Source organism: Ischnura elegans, chromosome 3 (assembly GCF_921293095.1).
Source record: "Ischnura elegans chromosome 3, ioIscEleg1.1, whole genome shotgun sequence".
NCBI classification, from domain to species: domain Eukaryota; kingdom Metazoa; phylum Arthropoda; class Insecta; order Odonata; family Coenagrionidae; genus Ischnura; species Ischnura elegans.
In genome coordinates, this window is record NC_060248.1 from 109213492 (window position 1) to 109234737 (window position 21246).

Below are 21246 nucleotides of genomic sequence, written 5' to 3' on the forward strand. Positions count from 1 at the left end.
CCACAGAATGTGTGACGTCATGATGGCCTAGTTGGGATAGGATTAGACATGGGAAACCACTGAAATTTCGTCGTTATTGGGGATGTATTTTACGGTATAACTTAACATCGTTTCCCAATAACATAACTAGGATATTTTAAGTGCATAAAAAATATAATTATAGACTTGAAACTTTAGTGTGCACCCCGAAATGTCTCGACATGAAGGTGAGTTCAGTCGGAATATAGAATTCTGATATGTCCTGCCCTGGCTTAAGTACTGATGTTAAATGTTATTGCTATCTCAGTAAACATGGATTTGTTGATATAGTCAATTGTAATATTAGCTGCTTCATTATTTTTCTTTGAATCATGTTTATTTATGATGTTAAACTGGATATTACTCGGAAGTTCCTACACTTAGTACAGGAAAATATCCACTACGGAAGACGTTTTTGTCTTAATTTATATTATATATCACCTGTTTGCTATGGACTTAACTTTATTTATTCCACCTGCTAAATGTGATAATTCTACAATTCTTACCTTGGTCTCTTTCTGAACAATGCAATATATGATATTGTTCATGAAACGGGAATTCGGAAAGGGAACTTTGATTATGTGTAAAGGGATCAATGTATAGTCATGGAAATATGAACTTTATATCCCAATGTGAATGTTTGCATGCAATAATCTTAATGGCTTATGTTTTAATTTAACTTGGCTTTGATTGAAATTGATTCATTTCCACCATACTTAATTCCTTATATCAACTTTATATTACGAAATTCTCAGTTCTATGTTGTTATTGTTTTATACAGCCCTCATATCTTACTTGTTTAATAGGTGTTAGCTGTGATTCGTGTTTAAAAGGAAATTTTCGTGGACGTCGTTATAAGTGCTTAATTTGTTATGATTATGATTTATGCGCATTATGCTACGAAGCTGGAGCAACCACCACACGTCATACAACGGAGCACCCAATGCAATGCATTCTCACCCGATCGGATTTTGGTAATTATTGTTATTTCATTATTTTCTTTTTCAGTGTATATTCCTTTATTGAGAAGCTCTAAGTTTTTCTGTGATTGTTTCAGATCTCTACTACGGGGGAGAATCCCTCTCGGTTGAACAACCGCAATCTTTTACATGCCCGTATTGTGGAAAGATGGGCTTCACTGAAACCACCCTTCAGGAGCATGTTACATCTGAGCATTCGGAAACTTCATTTGAAGTCGTAAGATAAAATTAATTTAAATACACCTTTTGACGTCGCTTAGTTATAAGGCGATAAGTCAATGACAATGTGCAACCGCCAATGTTTTACTTTGGGTTGATATAGGTAGGTTTTTATTTTGAAATGTCTATGGGAATTTAATATTGTTACTAATTTGCAAGCCATATTCTACATTCGATTATTTGCCAGAGCATATTGAGAAAAGGTTTGCATCGAGTTGTATAATTTAATTTCTATTCATTCATCAGGTATGTAACGTAACTTACTGGGCTTTGAAATGTGTCCTTTGTTTATTCGTTTCAATCAATGAATGGCAAATATCGATTTTTTTAATAGAATAGTTCAATCAAATTGTATCTTCACGGCTCATATTTTTTGCTATTCATCTTCATCTGCGGGGTAATATGTGGATGTATGAGTATAGATCCTTTATTCAAGGGGCAATACTTGGGTTAGTAATATGTGTGCACAATTTAGCTGTGTTATCTATTATTATTCATTTGCTATATTTATATGGTGTTAATGCTAAGTTTACACTCCTTTTTGACTCTGGAGTAAGTGGAATAACTAACCATTTTTGCTCCCGTGAGGCTAATGCAGCAATAAGCATAAGATATTAATAATTCCTAGAAGTGAGACTTGTGGTTTGCTAAACCCTCAGTAAAATTTACTTGTACCTCCTCAATCGTTATTTTCATATCTAAATTTTGTTTGCACTCATATTACATTGTTAATTTTTTTATTTTTTGAATGTTGATGTAACCATTTAATGCAGAAGTTTAAACCAGAGATTTTGACAAATAACACGTGATATTTCTCTTTATGGAATATGTATTGAGACATTTAGGAATTCCTAAGTATCGATTTTGAAAGTTATTTCAAGGACCAGTTTTTTTATTGTTAGGTGACTCTTGTGTCTCGGAATGTCGTTTTTGTAATGCATTCAGTTATTAGCATGGTGGCTAATGGCGGTTATAAACTCAGACTGACCAAAGAAGAAACATGAAGTAGATAGCATAAAAAAGACATAATCAATAGTGGTGTGGTATTGGATTTGAGCTCTCATCAGAAGGTAAAAATGGCTTTCCCTGTCCAAGTTTCATTTTTAATTTCTGGTTCCAACTGTTGCTCCATCCATCAGTGTTGAACTTATGCATCATGTGTTTGAAATACCTTTCTCCTTATAAATAATTACATACATTAATTTTAAGTATCTAGAGAGATACCCGTATCTCTCAGGCATCCTGAAGTGTTGTCGTAGCAAAGGTAGGAAGCAATTTTCAGGAAAAGTTTTAGGCACACATTATCTCACATGATAAATATAATTATTATGCCATGTTTTTCTGGTTTATCTCATTTCATTTTTAATAATGTACTTGGTTATGTTTTTTTTATCATGGAGCTTCTTTGAGCTTCAATATCCCTAAATGTATAATCAACATTTTACTTCCAAATTCACTTATAATTTACCATTTCTTCCATGGAGATTTTAGGAAAATGTACGATCTCTAGAAAAACTGATTTCATGAGATTAAGTAGTTAATGCACAAATGTTCACGCTTAAAAGGCTGGTTATACTATTTTATCAAGTTCAAGTTAATTTATATTCTTGTAGATGAGGTTCTTGAATCCATGGCTGTGCTAATAGTGAATCTATGCATGTTTTTTTAGTATTCAAAGAAGCTTCGAGTGTTTATGTTTATTTTTCTTAAATGATAAATTATTTATTCCTAAACATATGACGTTAGAAAATTGGAAATATTACTATGTGCAATAATTTAATCTGTTCAGAGTATTCTTTGATTTTTTGACAATTAATTGTGCTAATCATAATTTTCCCTCTGATTTTGATCTTAAGAAGAGGTGTAGAATTGGGAATTTGTAGGGGATTGTTGGGAATAAATAGGCTCATAGTCACTCAACTCTAAATTAAATGTGTTTCTATCTTCATATCTAAGTCATTTCATTTTTGCTGTTTCTCTAAAAGTAGAACTCGTGAGATTTCATGATAAATTCAAAATTGAGATGTGATTTGAATAAGAAGTATGATTGCTGAAATCTCTTACGTCCAGTCTCTTCTTTACAATTGATAATAATATTCCTCCATTTGACATTCTATTTTGTTTGCACAACTGTATTCTAAGTACAGAAAATAATCTGATCATTGTTGGTGACTTACGGGTGAAGAGAGTTTAGTATGGAACATGAAAAACAAACCAATCACTCTATTCTGTCCTCAATCCCTCATTGAAAGTCCTTCAGTTCAATACAATGCCTAATGTTGTTGATAGTGGGTGAATTTACTTTGTAGAAGTTATGCATGTTAATTATAAAGACTTTTTGTACTTTACACACTTATTTTAATACTCTGTAACCGGTTTCGGTGTATTCTATGCCATTCTCTATCGCAGCTACCTTCTTTTTTTTCTTCACTTTCTCAGCAATTTCTCAACTCATTCAGAAGCACTGCAACATAGAATACGTCAAAACCGGTTGCCGAGTATTAAAATAAGTGTTGAAAGTACAAAGTGCCTTTATAATTAACAGAGCCTTATGAAGCTTGCATTGAGATAAATGGTGTAGATTTTGTAGGAGATTCCCTATCATAAAATGAGTTGTTGCACTTTTTTGTTCAACACCTTTGAAATTCATTTGATTTTTTGGTATTTGTGTGAATCTTAGCTGTAAAAAATACTGCCAAATATTTTCCAAAGGGTGATGCTCAAATCCAGCCAGTTTTTTTTGTACTCATGTCACTTTCAATTGTTATTAACCAGTCTCTTGGTAAAGACGGTGGACTGCATAGTGCAAGAAATATGACCACTTGCTGAAGTCTTCTTCATAGACCTATCCCTCAACAACACAAACTTGTAGATTGAGCTAATGATCCTTAGAGGAAACCAACTACACCCATGTCTCGTATAGCGCAATTTCGATTAGCGCAATTTCGATATAGTGCAAAGTCGTTCCTCGGGGAAACATTGCAACGCAGTGTAGCCTAATCAAAAATCTTAAACGCTCTCGTGATAAAACGTGAACTTGCGCTAAGTACACACGAAATTTCTATCATTTTACGCATATTAATATTATTGCTTGCCTCAAATCTTCTTTTTTGTTTATATATTAATCGAAATCCATTGCTGTGCAATGGCCAAAAGTATTACTCGTCATTGGGTCGAGATAGCCGGCCTACCGAAGTAATTTATCTCGTCTCCTTAACAGAATGAGTTAATTTAGATCATTAATTAAGCGTGGGGCTAGTGGAAATGAGTTTTTTTAAGCAATACTGGTTGAGACGTAATTTTTGCCGTCATAGGTTATCGGGCGATTGACTTCCAGGTAGAGGGTCAACGCTTAAGCCTTCAAGGTCATCGGTATTCACGGGGGAGAAATGGAGCGGTGGCCGAGTTGCGCATGAATAGCATCAACATATAAGAGGGTCCGCTGTAGAGTCTCAAACACAATAGCTTCGTTCCCCACCCCGCAGTCATAGGCCCTGTGCGTCTCAAGAATACAGTTCAGCAGTAGAAGGTGATGTCGATAGAGCCATGCAGAGTAAAAACCAAGATAAAATGGCAAAAAATAGGAATTCGGGTAGAAAAATCAAGAATTTATCAAGAAAAACCATAAACCCAGAAGAGAAATTGATATAGGTCAATTGCTTTGAAAATGGAGAACATCAAAGCGATATTGCGCGGAAGTTTAAACGCACGATGCCTTATTCTGAATAAAGACGAAGTTAAAACATCTGTGACCTCAGCCGCACCAACTTCAACCAAGCGGTCTACACATACGGAAAGTTCATAGTGAATCTGTGCAAAAAGACGAGAGTGGTAATCGCTCCGAGACATTTAGTGAAAGCGGTTGGTTCCAGAATTTAAACGGCAAGCAGGTATTTTCAGTGCGGCGATATCAGGTGAATCTGCAAGTGTTGATAGCGCAGTCACCCCAACATTTTCTGATGAACTCCAAGCTGTGATTGAAAGTGGCTCCTTTCCCCCTCAACTAGTTTTTAGTGTTGATGAGACGATATTCTTTGGGAAAAGAATGCATTCTCGTTCATTCATTTTCAGGGAAGGAAAACCTGGGTCAGGTTTCAAGGCATTTAAAGACTTTCACGTAGCTGCTAATGACTCGGAGGACTTCAAATGAAAATGATTTATCATTCTTAAACTCCGCTAGCTATGAAATGGCATTCAAAGTAGCATTTGCCTGTCATTTCGATGAGCGACAAAAGGGCCTGGGTGACACAATAGATGATTTTAGACTGGTTTGAAAAATCGTCAACTGCCGGCAATGCATTACGAACCCCTGAGATAGCAGATGTTAGCCCACCCGCACGACAGGAGGGAATTTCAAAAGCACGTAAGAATTTTTTTTAACGTGAATAAAAGTCTTCAAATGCGTGCATACTATCTTTAAAGATGTTTTAAACTATAAACATTTATATAATTAATGTTTTCTAAGGCTATTTATGGGAATATATATGTTTTAGAGGAAATTCAATACCCAGGACCTATGCTACCAGGAACGCATCCCTATCTTCTCAATGTTAAAACGCTCTCGTATAACGTAAATTCGTATAGCGCAAAGACCCCAAGGAACGCATCCCTTGCGCTATACGAGACATGGGTGTATTTAATAGATAAAAATAAGTAGCTGGCTGAGAAGTGGAACCAAGTGACTGACTCTTTCTAGAAAATACTTACTTGAATCATATAGACAGCTGTTTTTCCTTTTTGCTTCCTTTGCATTAGGGTGGCTCAAAGAATTTATTTTATTTTTAACTTGGTGGGTGCGGATGATTTTTTGGTGCAATTTTATTTGCAAACAAACCACAGAAAAAATCAGCTCAATAATACAGTACATATTTTGTAAGGCTGCACGAAATGTTTGCAGCTTACCTCTTCCAATGAAATTCAGTGTCAAGTATTTTTTTAGTAATTTCTCAAAGCTACTGGCATTAGCCAAGCCTTTTTGTCAAAAGATTTTGAATAGTAGTCACAATAAAAGGTAAGGTTGGCCAGTTAGATTAAGGCTAAGAGGGCATGTCCTTTCATATCTTGTGAAGGTGAAACTTACCAGTATGTATAAAGTCAACTTTTAGTGGAGAGATGTTATGGAACGACATACATATCTAATGATCAACTAAAATATTGTATTTCCCACAAATTTTATTATACAGCTTATGTGTTTCAATATAAAGCCATCATCAGGTACTAATGATGATTGTGTAACAATTGAAACACTTGCAGTAAGCTGTATATTGAAATTTGTGGGCAATATGATATCTTAGTTGATCATTTCCAGTAGGTAATATGCGCGAGACAGTTGACTACTTGTACATTGTTCGTATTCAGATTTTCTTAAATACATATATATTTTATATTATGGTGGGGAACAGGTCAGCATTAACATGATCAGTTTTTAACTTAGTCAAAGTCAAGGTACTCATTGGGAAAAATTCTCTTGGTGCCTAGGGTTGTTTATCTAACTGGTAGTCAAAACTTCTGTGATAGAAATCTTGATAATTCATAGAATAGTCCCTTTAAAGTAAGCAATTTTTTAATTACATTATAATGGAATGTTCAACAGTGAATTGTCAGAATCAAAGGTTTGTTAACACGTTGCGTACCGGGGTATTTAAATTCCAAGGAACGCCGAGATTGGATATATGTGCCTATTAGGGCATAATGCCTTTGGTTTAAACAAGGTTAAAAAGCTAATGTTTAGAATATAACTTTACCCAATCATTATGATGATGAATCAATTCATTATGAATAACGAACAACAGCTGAAAACGTACTAACGAATACGTATTGTACGCTTTCAAATTGTTTAGGTTGACGCGCTTAAATGACGAGAATCTTCGTCATCCGTCCGGAACGCTCTGGGAAAAATGACGAGAATTCTCGCCATCCGTACGCAACGTGTTAAGTCATCATTATAAAAAATTCAAAAGTTATATGTATTTCAAATGATTTTTTTGATTCATTAATATGGACACCAAAGGATGGATAGTAAAAAAATGCTTATTGGATTGGAATGAATGTTTTCAAGAATTGGAAAGGAAAGGTAGGATACAATAAGGAGGCTTTTGGGGTATAAATTTCCATGAATGGGAATGGGGAGTGGAATTAGAAGTTTGGAGGAAGGATCATATTGAGAGATAATTTGTTTACTCTTGCTAGGCCATTGGTGCCTCCAATTAAAATACAATATTTTTTTAAAAGTGAGCCTTTCCTCAATCTGCGACATAAAAAACAAGTGTAGAAGAAAAGATGGTTGGAATTCCACACTGCAGAAAAATATTCACAAACTACATTTGTTGACAATAAATAATTCTAATGTGTGTCTTTTAGTGCCTCTTGAATTTTATGAAATCCAGGTGTGTGAAGAGATCATAATTCCTTTGATAATAAAAAGTGCAACTTGGTCTGTATGTCTCGTCAGTTAGATTATAGCTGCTATTAATGATGGTAATTCAGGGATAAAAATAGGGCTATATTTTTCTGTGGGTGGAAAATATTTTGAAAGAATGAATCATGCGATGCTGATACAAGTAGGTACTCTAAATTAGCTTGCCTCAAAGATCTGACGAGAATTGCATAGTTACAACCCTGTCCCTTTTGCCAGGACTGTAAACATCCTCTCTCAAGACAATTAAAACAAATCGTGAATTGATTCCAATGATGAGAATAAATGTGCATGTTGGTCTTTATATTATGATATGATATATGATAACTATTTATTTTGATGAAAAAACTTGGTCTCTCATGACTGATAAACACATTTTCATCTGGTACTTTACCTCAGAAATATAGGAAAAAGAGAATATGTCTTGTGGGTTACCTGCTGCCACACTTCAAACACTGTTGGCCACGATACGAATTCATCACATTCATTAAAAATTGACGTAGGACTGGCAAGTTATGGTTTTAAATTTTAGTGATAATTGCTCTATTTGAAAAATGGTAGCATTAATTGAAAAAAAATTGATGACAATTTTGTTGTTTGTTATCAAAATTTGGTGGCATTGAGGTTTAATTTGTAACTGGAGTTATTAAAAAAGTTGCATCTTTTATATATTTTCAAGGTTAGACAACTTCTGTGCATAACAGTTTGCTCTAAAAATTTTGTAAAGTGGAGACAATTTAGTGCACTTCAAGCTTTTATAAATTCCAACCTGCAGGCTGAAGTGGTTCACATTTTTTCCTTTATGTACAAATATCCTTGGAGGTCTCAAGGATAGAGAAATTTCTGCTGAAAGTTTCATTGGATTTATGAGAAAGTAGAGATGTTGAAGAACTTAGTATTGTTGTTGTATGCCATTTTTTATATCCAGCTGTGTATTTTGTTGTGTCTATAGTATTTACAAATTTTCGTGTTCAAACAGGTGTGCCCTGTATGTGCCTCATTACCGGGAGGAGATCCAAACCATGTTACGGAGGACTTTGCTGGACACCTGACTTTAGAGCATCGCAGTGGACCTAGGGACCTGATATCCTTCCTCATATCCTCTTTATACAAAATTTGCCCAACACAAACTAATTTCAACTTTTGTTGATGTGCAGAAGTGACTTTTTTCCAAAATCTATTAATGAAATATTACTTGCTCTGGACATACATTATTTATTGCATGTTGCTTAGTAATTACGCGTAGAAATTGTCGGTATGATTGCTTGTTATGATATTTTGTAGTTAACAGTGATGTATTTTATTTTTCTCTTCATAAGTTTTTGATTAGCTGAGGTCATATTGTTTTTACAGGCATATGATCTCTTACTTTGCCTTTATGTCTTTAGAAGGAAGAAGATTCAACCTCAAATATTAAGCATGCCATCATTTTGTTTATATGATCAGAATTAAGTTGAGGACACTTTGAAAAATGTAGCATCCTCATGTTGACTTCGACTTCTGTCAGGCAGCATCAATGTTTTCAGTCTATCCAGCTCAAATGTTCCATCAAACATTGAGGCTTATAATCTTAGCTAAGATTATGCCTTTCCTTCATTCAAAAAGCAACTTGATTGAATGTTTTCTACCTACGTATGAATTGGTTATTTATAAGCCATTTTCAAATTTTCATTATTGATGGTGTAGTAAAAGGTGCTAAAAAGGTCTGCTGTCATATTGGTCTAATTTTTTTCTAACTTTGACGGTGAGTGTATGTATTCTAAGTTACTGCTTATGACCATTCGTAGGATCAATTTAAATGTCCACTTTAATAACTTCACCGTGGCACTAGTGTTCATTCCTCATCTTCAGGTGCTACTACATCTACTGTTGCTGTGTAATGTAGAGGCAGTAGTACCCAAATACTTAATAACTTCACCATTAATCCTTCACTCAAATCATGCATGAATCACTTGCCCAACACATGCAAACACTAAATATGGGCAAAACACAACATAAATCTGAAACGCGCAGTATCGGAAGAATTGCTCCCTTCGAAATACCTCGTCAGGTGTCATAAGTTAGTGAGTGTTGTCTATCTTCCAGCACCACAACCTCACACTTGGATTGTGCCTCTCTCATGACTGTCTCGGGGTGATTCACTTGGCTGCTCCCTTGCTAACACGTCTGACAGCTGTTCACTAAATTCATTGCTCACCCCTCAGGAGCTCACTGTGCATGTTGCACAATTTTTTTAATTCATCATCATACTATGCAAGGTAAACTTATTCCTAGATGGTGTGTCCTATAAATCTGCTCTCCAGTATTATGAGGTTCAGTGCTTAGAGTTTTTCAGAAAATCCCGATGCTTGACATGCATTGGCTTATATAGCAGATCGCCGAGGCATTATCCATGTAGAAGCTTTTCTACAATGTACTCCCATTTATTTTGAATATTCTAAAAACTTACATGGATCCAGTTCTTACCTATTGTTATAACTTTTACATGGCCATTAATTCCTCCCAGGTGATGTAAAATGTGGACAAATGAACAATATTGAAACACTTTGAATTTAAATAAGTGGGTTTGAAGTTCAAATATGGGCTTTCTAATGATGAAAAATCAATATAATGGAACAATCTGCATCACCTTCCTTACAATTTGGCTGCCAGATTTAAAAAATATTCATGTTTTCTGTGTATGATCTTACGTTATGAGTACGTTATATAAGTTAGTAAAATGGAAAGTGAGAAAATTAGTTGAAGGGCATGTCCAGAAGTAGCATGTATTCAAAACCATTATGCCAAACTCCTGAGTAGAATTTCCTTTTCTTTGTACTATTCCTTTGCTTCTGTGGCTGTTGTCCACTACTTGAACAGTAGGATGATTTGATTTTATTGAAAATATTTGTTGCCCTTTTTTCAACGATAGAGGTTCATTGGGTTTTGTAGTTTGAGATCATGCAATGGATGATCTAAGGTGGTATTGTTTTTTATGAATGGTAGTAGTTGTGCACTTAAGTGTTTTCATAGTTTACTCATTTATGCATGAGAGTGTGTTTAGTTTTTAATAGTATCGCTGTAAATCTGTTGTGGATTTTCATGAGATAGTCAATTAAGCCTATAACTAGGACAGTATTTTGAATTTTTTTCCACTCGACTATTTTCTCAAAAAGGGATTTCTTATTTTAATATTAGAAAGATCAGCATTTTTTATCACAAATTATTCAATAATCACTGTTTGAGTCTTAAAATTGTGCTATAATATTAGCTTTATTGGTTAAACAGAAAGTGTGAGAATAAGGTGGCCCATAGAAATGTTGATATCTTCATCTCTTATGATGTATTCAGTGAAACTAGTTGCCGTTAGAAAAATCTAAAAATTTGAGAAAGCCTTCACATTATCATTATGTTAGTCCCAAAATGTTTTTGCGTGAGTTATTATTTCTTAACATTACTTGATATTTTCATAGGTTGTTTTAATCAAGATTTTATTATTTTTTGGTAGTGACACCAAATAAGTTTTAAATTTTGAGGATTCTCCATGCATAATAGACATATTCATCAATCGAGATTTTATAAGTTTATTTGAAGCTAAGGGCATAAAAGTTTGCTTATTTTTTTCAATTTGGTTTCTTTCCAATTAGTGTTGTTTATTTTTAAAATCATAATTTCCTTCAGTTCATTTGCTTTCAGTTAGCATTTTAAGTTCATTGGAATTATTTTTCCTTGCATTAAATTTCAATTTATTTTATATACATATTCAGAAAATAATTGCTGTTTTATTTATCTTCCCTTGTATTACCTTCATTGTTTTTTCACTAAAGCCATAAATATTCATGAATAATTTATATAGCTTGTGTTGGGCAGAACATTTTTCTGTACTGACTTATCTTCTATACTTTTTATTCCATTCACTTTTATTCCCCTGACTTACATTCTAACTGCCCAAAAAGTTGTATAGCTTAAACTGTCTTTTAATGTAACCAATTACCTACATTCAATTAACCTCCATTTCAAGACAAAATCACTGTCCTGTTGTGAGTCAATAAATTATGGTTCCTTTTGAGTTTAGAATTTTAGTCACAGTTTATCAAGTGCTATATGAAAATTTTATTATTTATACGAAAAAATGTTCATACACGATGAAAAAACTGTGAAAAATAAGGAATTGCATTCTTGATGTTTCCCTTATCAGTCTTCTTTGTGAATTATTTTGTCTTCAAATGTCCAGTTTCTATTTTTCCGATTAGCATTTTTAGTTTTACTTATTTCAGATAATGAAATCATTGCTTTTGACCTTCATTGATTGAAATGTATTTTGGATTGTTGCCTTAACCGTTTTTCACGATGAACCAGTAGCCTCCAGGCATGGAGTTAGAAGAATACCACATCCATCTCGGGGAGTGGGAGGGCCGAGGACTAGAAGATCAAACATGCATTTCAGGTGATTTCTTGTTTTGTATCTCATTTAAATGTTGTGATGGTAAAGGTCAGACTGTTACACCCAATTTTTTAATTTTTGATAATTTTAAATTGCTCCCTAGCAGCTAAAATATTTCCTACCATTATTTCTTTGATGTCTGAAATGGGAGAAGTAATTTTTAGGTATAGAGATGAACCTAGTGCCAACCTGAAATGCTAGTGACTTTGACATTTTACATATCTTGTCTTGGTTTAAGTGCGACACATATAAGTTATGGCATATAAGATATTTTTTGCTTTTCTGTATAATAAAGTTGAATAAGGGTAAGTGATAAAAAAGTTGGTTTGATTATGTTAGTCATGTATTGGGGAGGGTGGTAGCCTAGTGGGAAGATGCTTGGCTGCTGACCAAAGATTCCCTGGTTCAAATCCTGGGTGAAGCCTTAGGGCAACTCCAAAACAAAAGCTGCGAAGTGTGAGGTGGCTTAGGGAGAGGAACTGGGCCCCCCACCCGAAATGTGTGATGTTCACATGCCTGTCGCTAAGTCTGGTGTGAGCTCTACCCTTTCCTATCCAAACCAGCCTTCAGGTTGAATCTCTGTGTCATGTATTGAGTCAAGTTCTGTAGCCTGTTTTTGGAACACTTTGGGGCATTCTTGTTGGCATTAAAATTCACAGTTACGGAAGTGAATAAATTCATAAACCACCCTTGTAACAACATAGGGAGTGACTCATAGGACAAAAAAATGAATAACACAATGTGTCAAGTCATCTGCATACATTCCCATTATGAGTTACTTCTTGTCATCACAATATACACTTGGATCACTCATCTATCTTTTCAGTTTTAGATTACGAAGTATGTTATCAATATGTTCATAACTTTCTCCCCCACTTTATTTAAGACCAATAAATACTCGTAATTAGTTTAAAAACATAATTTTGTCCTCCCTATTAAAATATTTGGATTGTTTCCTGTTACTACCTCATTCAATGGACTGTTCAAATATGCCGACAGTACACCCACTTGCTCTTGCAATCATCCATTTTCTACTGCTAAACCCATTAACTAACTATGCAATGCTTTTACATTTAACCACTGGGGAATATGTTTCATTGCAATCCATACCAGTTATTTGAGAGAAACCTTGAGCTCCAACCAAGTTCTATATTGTTCAACTGTACTGCCTGGTTTTTGCTTTGCCTTCAAAACCTAGGTACAACCAAGAACATTCTTACTTTCAGGTTTCTTTACTTATTATGAATATACTCCCAAATTATTAATTTTGTGGAGGAGGTGAGAGTAATTTACATAATCAAGTGCCTCATAGAAGTCGTAAAGGTTCCCTCAGTTTTTTTTTCAAGCGAACATTATGAAGTCATTGGCTTGAAATGAAGCTGATATAGTGGATAGCTGACACAAAAATTATCCCCCCAACACCCCACAAATTATGATCAAATGATGTCATAATTTGCTGGCCCAGGTGGCAGCGGGGCGAAGACCTCGCCTGCCTAGCAGGTTCAAGTTCTGCCTGGGTAGGTTTCCCCTATCCAGGGCATGGATGTATGTTATTGTCCTATAATGTTGTCCTTTAAATTCACTCACTGTAGAAGTCTTTAATCCACTATTTTTGGGGCAGTAAATACAGTCGGATCCGGATTTAAGGTCTTCGCATTTAACGTTTTTCCACATTTAGGGTTTATTTTTTTGGGTCCCGATTCATTCCCTATTAGGACAATGTAAAAATTATCCTTATTTAGTGTTTCCGCATTTTGCGTTTTTCCGCATTTATGGTCGTAAAAATTTGTCCCGCTCAAGATTTTTTTGCCCGATTTAACGTTTTTTCATGACGGTTCATCCAAGTCTTCGAATTTATATGCTCATCAACAAGAACAGTCTCATGAAAGTTTACCAAGAGTCGATAGAATCAACCGGGGAACGCTTCTTCAACTGCTTTCTTCCGCGAGCGCAGCGCTGCGACCTTCAACTCGCAAGTTGGGTGATTTGTCTTCTCGTAACGTTTCGCTCCCCTTCTGATCCAAACACCAGGCTTTTTTTGTATCAGATCCGATCTAATGGAGCAAAGTCATCCCTTAATTACCTCGAACTACCTTATCCTTCACTTCATGAACTTGACTTCGATGATACGTGACGACTGAGGACACGAGTTATCCTCCGAGGGCCGCTACAATAATGGTTTTCTCGTTATGTTTTCAATTGATGGCTTATGCCCCTTTTAACTCTACTTCCTACGGGCAGTCGATTATTAACCCAATATTTTTTCAGTCGGCTACTTTCTCTGTTCAAAAGAGGAGGCCCAATATCAATTGCGCAGTTCACTAGAAGATTCTCTCTATAATCCATTCCAAGGTCAGTTTCCACGGAGGAATAGCGAAAGAACAGAGGAAGTGTTTCCCCTGTCATGACCGTGAGTGAGAGCATTCTTTCCCTACGGAACAACATTATTTTACATCGTAATTTAGATATCTCGGAGCCAATTTATCGACATGCGGCTGGTTGATATCGCTGTCGATTCAAAAATATTTATCTGGTGCTAACTAATGTCAAAAGAGAATGACAATCGGAGTTTTGACGAACTATCACGGTCCATGACTAAATAAATCGCTCATACTGGAAAAAAATCACCGCATACTCACGGTAGAATAGATGAGCGCGGAAAAATACGAAAATCCGGCAGGTATCCCTTGGTGGTTGACTTCGACATCATAACCCTGACGAAATTGCCAAACTCCAGAGGCTCTGACAATTTTTCGGATGAAATCCAGTCCCGTTGAAGATTAAACCTTTTCACGTAACAGAGTTTAGCTAATCGTTATTCAAGGTCCAACCAAATTTTATTAAAAGCTGCCGAGAAACAAGGCGAGTCAGAGTCAAGGTGATCAGCGCGCCGCGTAAGCAACTTCTCCCGGCTCCATTCGACCTGCATAAGGCCGCGGATATATGACAACGAATCTGGTGTTATCATCGAGTTGAATCACCATCGACTTGTACGCATAATAAAATAAGATTCTACTTTTTTGAATGACCTCGAAATCCAAAATGTGCGCATAGGAGGCTTTTTAAAGGCTCATAAATCCCTTGTTTCGCCGAGGCAACAGATAACGTTAAGTTGGCAAAATTCCAGAAAACCTCCCTTTTACTAGATATTCGGTAGTTGAGAATTCGGGATTAGCGATCTTCTGCTGTCCCTTTATTTCACTCATTCCTCATGATTTTCCGAGTACCTACTTACACCTTTTCTTATTATATTAGAAATGCTATAGTCACCTACATGTCACTTTTACAGAAAAAATTCTAAATTTCATCGAGACCACTGAAATATGCATAAAAATGGAATCACTAATGTCCATAATAATAATCTGTGTGGGAATGCTTTTAAGTTGATGTTTATTAGAATTTTCTTAAAATATTTCATTAAAACAATTGTCATCCTCTCATTACTTATTTTTACTACCCATTTTTTTAGCTGATTCCTGAAAAGTATTATCCAACCTTCACAGGGCAGAGAACATTTCATTAAAGAATTTTTTGCTGCATTCAGCACCTTTTAGTTACTTAAAATAATATTTTTTATTCATAAAAAGCCATTCCAATCATTACAGACCCTAAAACCTGAAAAAAATGGCAGGTCCTCATTTAGTGTTTTTCCGCATTTAGTGTTTTAAATTTTGTCCCCCCTGAAAAACCTTAAATCAGGATTCTACTGTATTTTGCTCATAGGTGTTTCTTTTTACATTCTGAATTGTGATCTTAGTCTCCTTGATTCCCCAGAGAAGTACATGCCGTAACTAATGTGTACAACATTGATGTAAATATGATTGGTTGGTAATATTCCAAGCATACGGCAACATTTTGATAAAAGCATCTATAGAAAAACTTCTGGTGCTTGGTTAATCTCTTGGTTAATTAGAAGTCTTTAATCCACTGTTTTTGGGGCAGTAAATATTTTGCTTATAGGTGTTTCTTTTTACATTCCGAATTATGATCTTAGTCTCCTTGATTTCCCAGCTGCAAGCATACGGCAACATTTTGATAAAAGCATCTATAGAAAAACTTCTGGTGCTTGGTTAATCTCTTGGTTAATTAGAAGTCTTTAATCTACTGTTTTTGGGGCAGTAAATATTTTGCTTATAGATGTTTCTTTTTACATTCTGAATTATGATCTTAGTCTCCTTGATTTCCCAACTGCAAGCATACGGCAACATTTTGATAAAAGCATCTATAGAAAAACTTCTGGTGCTTGGTTAATGTGAGGTGGTATAATAAGTAATCAGGCGTAGCATTATGATTCATGCATAGATTTCCGCAGAGACTTTCATGATGAATACCAAATCCGGATTCTCCAGCTGTGTTTGTCGTTTATGATTGACGGTTGGCATCAATCATAAACAACAAACACGGCTGGAGAATTTGGAACCCCAATAGAACCCGAAATTTGGCAGTCAACATGAATGTCACTGCTGTATTTGTCATTTATGATTGACTCGTCGTTTATGATTGGTGTCAATCATAAACAACATACACGGCTGGAAAACCCGGAATGTGGCAGTCATTGAAACGTTATGAATTTATACTCTTTCATGATGCTTAAAGAATTTAATCCACTGTCTGCTTTTTCTAAAATCATGTTTTATAAGTGGTTGGGTTACTAGAAGTTAGCAGTTACTGAATGCAAATTGATTCTTACCTTTAGTCAGTAAAATGTACAAAAATCAACCAACTTCCCGATTCACTATATAATGCTACATGGCAGTTTTTGGTGAGAGAGTAAAAAAGTATATTATGCTTTGTTGCTTTAAAAAAGTCTCCTCTTTTATAACAGTTTTTTTGTTTGTCTTTTGCATGTTAGCATGTTTTCTTTGGAGCACATCTATCAATTTGCAGGGTCACTTTTAATGTAAATGGTATAATATAAGTTGTATGTTAAAAGAACTGCTCAATAATCAAAAATAAATGTTACCACGATTACTTTATTATTTTAAATCCTACGTAAGAAAAAAAGTCTAGTTTTTTGTTAGTAGTACACTTTTTGCTATTCGTGAGAGAATCCGGGTTTAAATGGGTGAGTTAGAAATTTGCACTTTCAATTTGCCAAAATTTATTGAGATAGAAACAAAATTTTTCTAGAAATTGTTAAAAATTAGTGTTGCTTTAGCTTTCATTACTGTAATAATCAGCTATCTTGCAATCATCATGCATTAATTTGACCCTCCTATGGCTATTGTTGAAGTTACCATGTGCTTACCCCTGTCTGAAAGACTCCTCATTAGGTTTCTCTCTGTAGAAATTTTCATTAAAAAATCCCAATTATTGTTATCTCCCAAACATTTGGACCATTATTATTTCCGTTATGTGGTTTCCTCCAGTTCCTCTGGAGGGCTGTCCTCCCTCTCACCATCCAGCCGAGAGAATGTGGATCCAATTGCAGAATTGTTATCTCAGCTATCTGGAGTTCGGCGGTCAACAGTGGCAGCTGCTGCTGCTACAGGTAGCACCCAAGGTGCTGGTCCTTCTCTACAGCAGTTACAAATGCAGTTGCAGTTAGAGAGACAGCAGGTATGCAATGTATTTCCTATTGTTTTGATCTTGATAGCTGTCTTTTTAATGCTCTTGGTAATATAATGGCCATGTAACTACTTTCATATGCCACAATGTTAAAAGCTAGGGTTTTCTCTCTCTTTGTGTGCACTAACAGTTACTGTTGTTGTTCCAAGTGAGGCTCTTATGAAATTAGTTTGGCAACATCTCAAGTAGTTTAAAAATAAATTTCTCAGCTGATCATTAATCGAAAGGAAGAGCTGGTAGCTTCTATGAAAGTTTTGCAGCCTCAGTTTGTGATATAGCAAACCAGAAAGAAAACTTAGTGGTTTTATTTTAGTTGCCATCTTTTCATTTATCTGAGCTGTTTGATTTAACAATAATTTATTAATATTCATCATTTCTAGGAGTATGTCTTTCTTGATTTGCACATGATTTTATATTGAGAATAGCTTTTGTCTTGATATCACAAAACTGAATTTCAAGTCTTATTTATTTCTTCCATTCGGAGATGTGTGTTGATTTTGTAAAACTTTTCTTTCCCAGGCTGCCAGGCAACCTTTGGAAAGGCTACCTAGGCGACAGGCCCAGGCAGCAGCAGCGGCTGCAGCTTCTGGTATTGTTGCCTCTGCAGCTTCATCTGCTGGTGCAGTGGAAGCATCTTCAGCCACGGGGGTTTTAAGCCCTGGAAGTGGTGGAAATGGGGGCCAACCTCAATCACAGTTCCTTCTCTCTCGCGGCATGGACCCAGTCCCTACAGAAGCGGAGAGAAGAGCTGCTGAAAGGGAAAGAGCAGACCGTGGTCTTTTTGCAAGGGAGTTGATCCTGGGAACCTTAGGTGTTGGTGTGGAAGAAGCTGTACGCTTAGCATCTCTCTCACTGAATGGTAAACAACTTCAAGCAGACCTGTCACTTACGAATCCAAGTTCCCAAGCACCCCCAAACAAACCTTCCTCAAAAAAGGACGGAGGTGCGAATGGAGGTACATCATCGGGTCGTTCTTCTTCCGGTAATATTCAGTGTACGCAGCAGAAATGGGCGCCAACAGTCCCAGCTTCAAAGCGAGCTTCAGGTCCTGGGGCTGGGCGCACCACAGGTGTGGTGGTAACAGGTGGCATGGCCAGACCTCCAGGGAGCATTGTACCTTCAGCATCAGGCTCTGGTCTGCCTCCTCACCACCATGATATGCGCTCAAATGCAGGCCCAGGGCTAAGGGGAATGATGCCTTCACTTCAGCGGGTCCTTACTGGGACAGGCACGATACGCGAGGTTGTTTCACCGCCACAGCAGCCTGGCAGTGTGGTGACACCAGCAGTGGGGGGAGTAGGCAGGGGTAGCTCTGGGGTAGTGTCTTCGAGAGGTGGGGGAATGAGTGGGGGAGGTGTTGGGGGAGGCAGTGGTAGTGGAGCTGCTGGGCCCGGTGCAGGGTCACCAGGCACTGCCAGAAGGAAGCCTGTCCGACCCATTGAAGGGAGGAACCAGTCTACGGAGCCTCCACCCCCTCACTAATACAAGATGAGCTAGTCGATAACAATAGATGTGGCCCAATTCCCCATCTCTGCGATACCTTGGCCCCGTCCGCTCCTCCACCAATTACCGCATTTTTACCTTTGCAAACCCTTAATCTCGTACCACTGCAATTCTGCCTTAAATGGTTATTATCTTTCCTTCCCCTCTTAAAAAATTAAATTAATTATTTAGGTTAACTTTGTGTTGTAATAATTATTATTTGCAGTCATTGTATATACCTGTTAAAAAGTTGGTGAGACTGTAAGGAAATTTTGTATTCCTCCTGTACTTGAAGTGGTGTGGTTTAAAGGAGGGGGGATGTGAAAGGTTGAATGTAACTGTGTAATGCTCATGGGCATGTGAATGTGGAATTGTGGAAGAGGAAATAGCTTTTTGATAGTCAATATTTTGGTTTTCTCTGGTGTTTTTGGACATATCCCCTTTAAATTTTGAGAATCGAGGGTGAATTCCCTTATTGACTGTGTTATGGAAGCCATGTGAAGGACTTACGTTGGGAGATAATGTTATCTCCTCATGCTAATCAGCATATGAGCATTGAATCTGTGTAATAAAATGCTGCTTTATTAAGTCATTATGGCTCCATAAGAGGGATGTTTTTGCCAAGGAAGTGATTGAATTATATTGTGCCACAGACTGCCAACACTGCTGCTTCTACACCTTCAGTCTTGCCAACTTTTTTCTGTGGCCTGTTGTATAATAGCTTGTTATTTGTGTGTGTGTACTTGGAAAGCCGGCAAGTATAATTTTTTAGGGGTGGAGGAAGGGAAGGTGAGGGGTGTAAAAACAGAAAAGCTGCCAGTGTGTGCTGTATTTGGGAACTGTTACGCCATGTTTATACTGAGTTTTCTTGTTTTCCTGTGGAACATTATTGTTTGCCTAACAGTAAATTAAAACCAAAATTGTGTGATGTTGGGGTTTGGCAGGGTGCTCCAATCTTAGGTATTTTTAATAGACAAAGGCCTCTCTTCATGTTAAGTGAAATCATTTCACAAAACTTTGGAAATACTTCTAAACAGTAAGAAATGAGACGTCTCACTTATTTGTGCAAGACAAGGCTTTTGCAATAGCAACTGTTAGGCATGCACTTTGCATAAAAATGTTTAATTTAAAAGTCAATTGGTATGCATCTATCAACACAAGTTATCATCATTGCACTACACCTACATACTGTACTTGGTTTCCTTTCAAGACTGCTTGAATATTTTGTTAGTTAATGCATACTTTATCATATTGGAGTGATGTACTTCATTTCAGGTAAATTAACAATGTCTTCTGTTTGTTTCATCCGATATTAATAAAGCAGTTATATCCAATGGCATTATTTTCATGGTTTTCATACTAGTAGAAAACCAGTTGTGTACTGCCGATAGTTATATGGTATATGAGTGCCAGGCGATAAACTTTTATAAGTAATCTTACATTTGATTGCTGTCCGTAACAGTTGCTAACAAAACATTTTTAATGCATGAGTCAGTATACCGTTGGCAGTGTTGATCAATGAGGAAGTGAATGTAGCCATGATGAAATTAGCCAATGGCCAATGAGTTCATTTATCCTAATGGGTGTTGCGTTGTTACATATAAGTGCTCTTTAGCACAGAATTGGGGTTTTAAATCTTCTATTCATGGAGCAGGCCATTAACAGTTATGCCGATAAATATTATTTTCTGTGTGTACATTTATGAAAGCTGAGTCAATTTTAATGTTTTCTTGAAACATTTTATTGTTGCTTAAAGAGCTAAAGAAGTTACAGAGTGATTCAGCATGGCTTTTTGTACATTGTATTCCATGATATGAATGTTTCTTTTTTCTTGCAAGAATTCTTTTTCTTCTGTGAATAAAATTTGAGTCAGCAAGTCTAGTCACTTGAGCAAGAAGTCCTTCTACATTTCAAAGCACCTAAAATCCTAAATGACACTGGAAGTTGGCTGCATTGGCTATTTTAGGGAGTCACTTCTACGGAATTCGACACTTACTATGTCCAAAATAGGAACTAGTATCTGTTTAAGGAGGCATCCTATAATGTCATATTGGAGTTAAGTTACTCGTAAAACTAATTAAGTTACTTCAGCATTGCCAAATCATGATGTCTCAGGAAGATTTTTATTTGTCTTCCAAGTT

At 36.2% G+C, this 21246-nt stretch overlaps 1 protein-coding gene across 3 annotated transcripts; it reads left to right on the forward strand.

The window, feature by feature from the left end:
- Positions 1 to 28: 28 nt before the first annotated feature.
- On the forward strand, positions 29 to 20986 carry LOC124156352 (E3 ubiquitin-protein ligase KCMF1-like). 3 transcript variants are annotated; one of them, XM_046530861.1, is made up of 7 exons: positions 29 to 206; positions 825 to 992; positions 1076 to 1215; positions 8612 to 8716; positions 11961 to 12058; positions 17425 to 17614; positions 18143 to 20986. In XM_046530861.1, the coding sequence occupies exons 1-7, from the start codon at positions 191 to 193 to the stop codon at positions 19103 to 19105; spliced, it is 1680 nt and encodes a 559-aa protein (XP_046386817.1). In that variant the 5' UTR covers positions 29 to 190; the 3' UTR covers positions 19106 to 20986. The 3 variants fall into 3 exon arrangements, with proteins under 3 accessions (XP_046386817.1, XP_046386816.1, XP_046386819.1); XM_046530860.1 differs by having other exon boundaries at positions 30 to 206; positions 8612 to 8728; XM_046530863.1 differs by having other exon boundaries at positions 30 to 206; positions 8612 to 8728; positions 17461 to 17614.
- The last annotated feature ends 260 nt before the right edge of the window (positions 20987 to 21246 follow it).

What these genes read in the sequence shown, in the direction of transcription:
- LOC124156352 (XM_046530860.1), top strand. An exon ending in TCTCACCCGATCGGATTTTG is followed by an intron (nt 993 to 1,075) that starts GTAATTATTGTT and finishes TGATTGTTTCAG; the next exon opens with ATCTCTACTACGGGGGAGAA. An exon ending in CGGAAACTTCATTTGAAGTC is followed by an intron (nt 1,216 to 8,611) that starts GTAAGATAAAAT and finishes GTGTTCAAACAG; the next exon opens with GTGTGCCCTGTATGTGCCTC.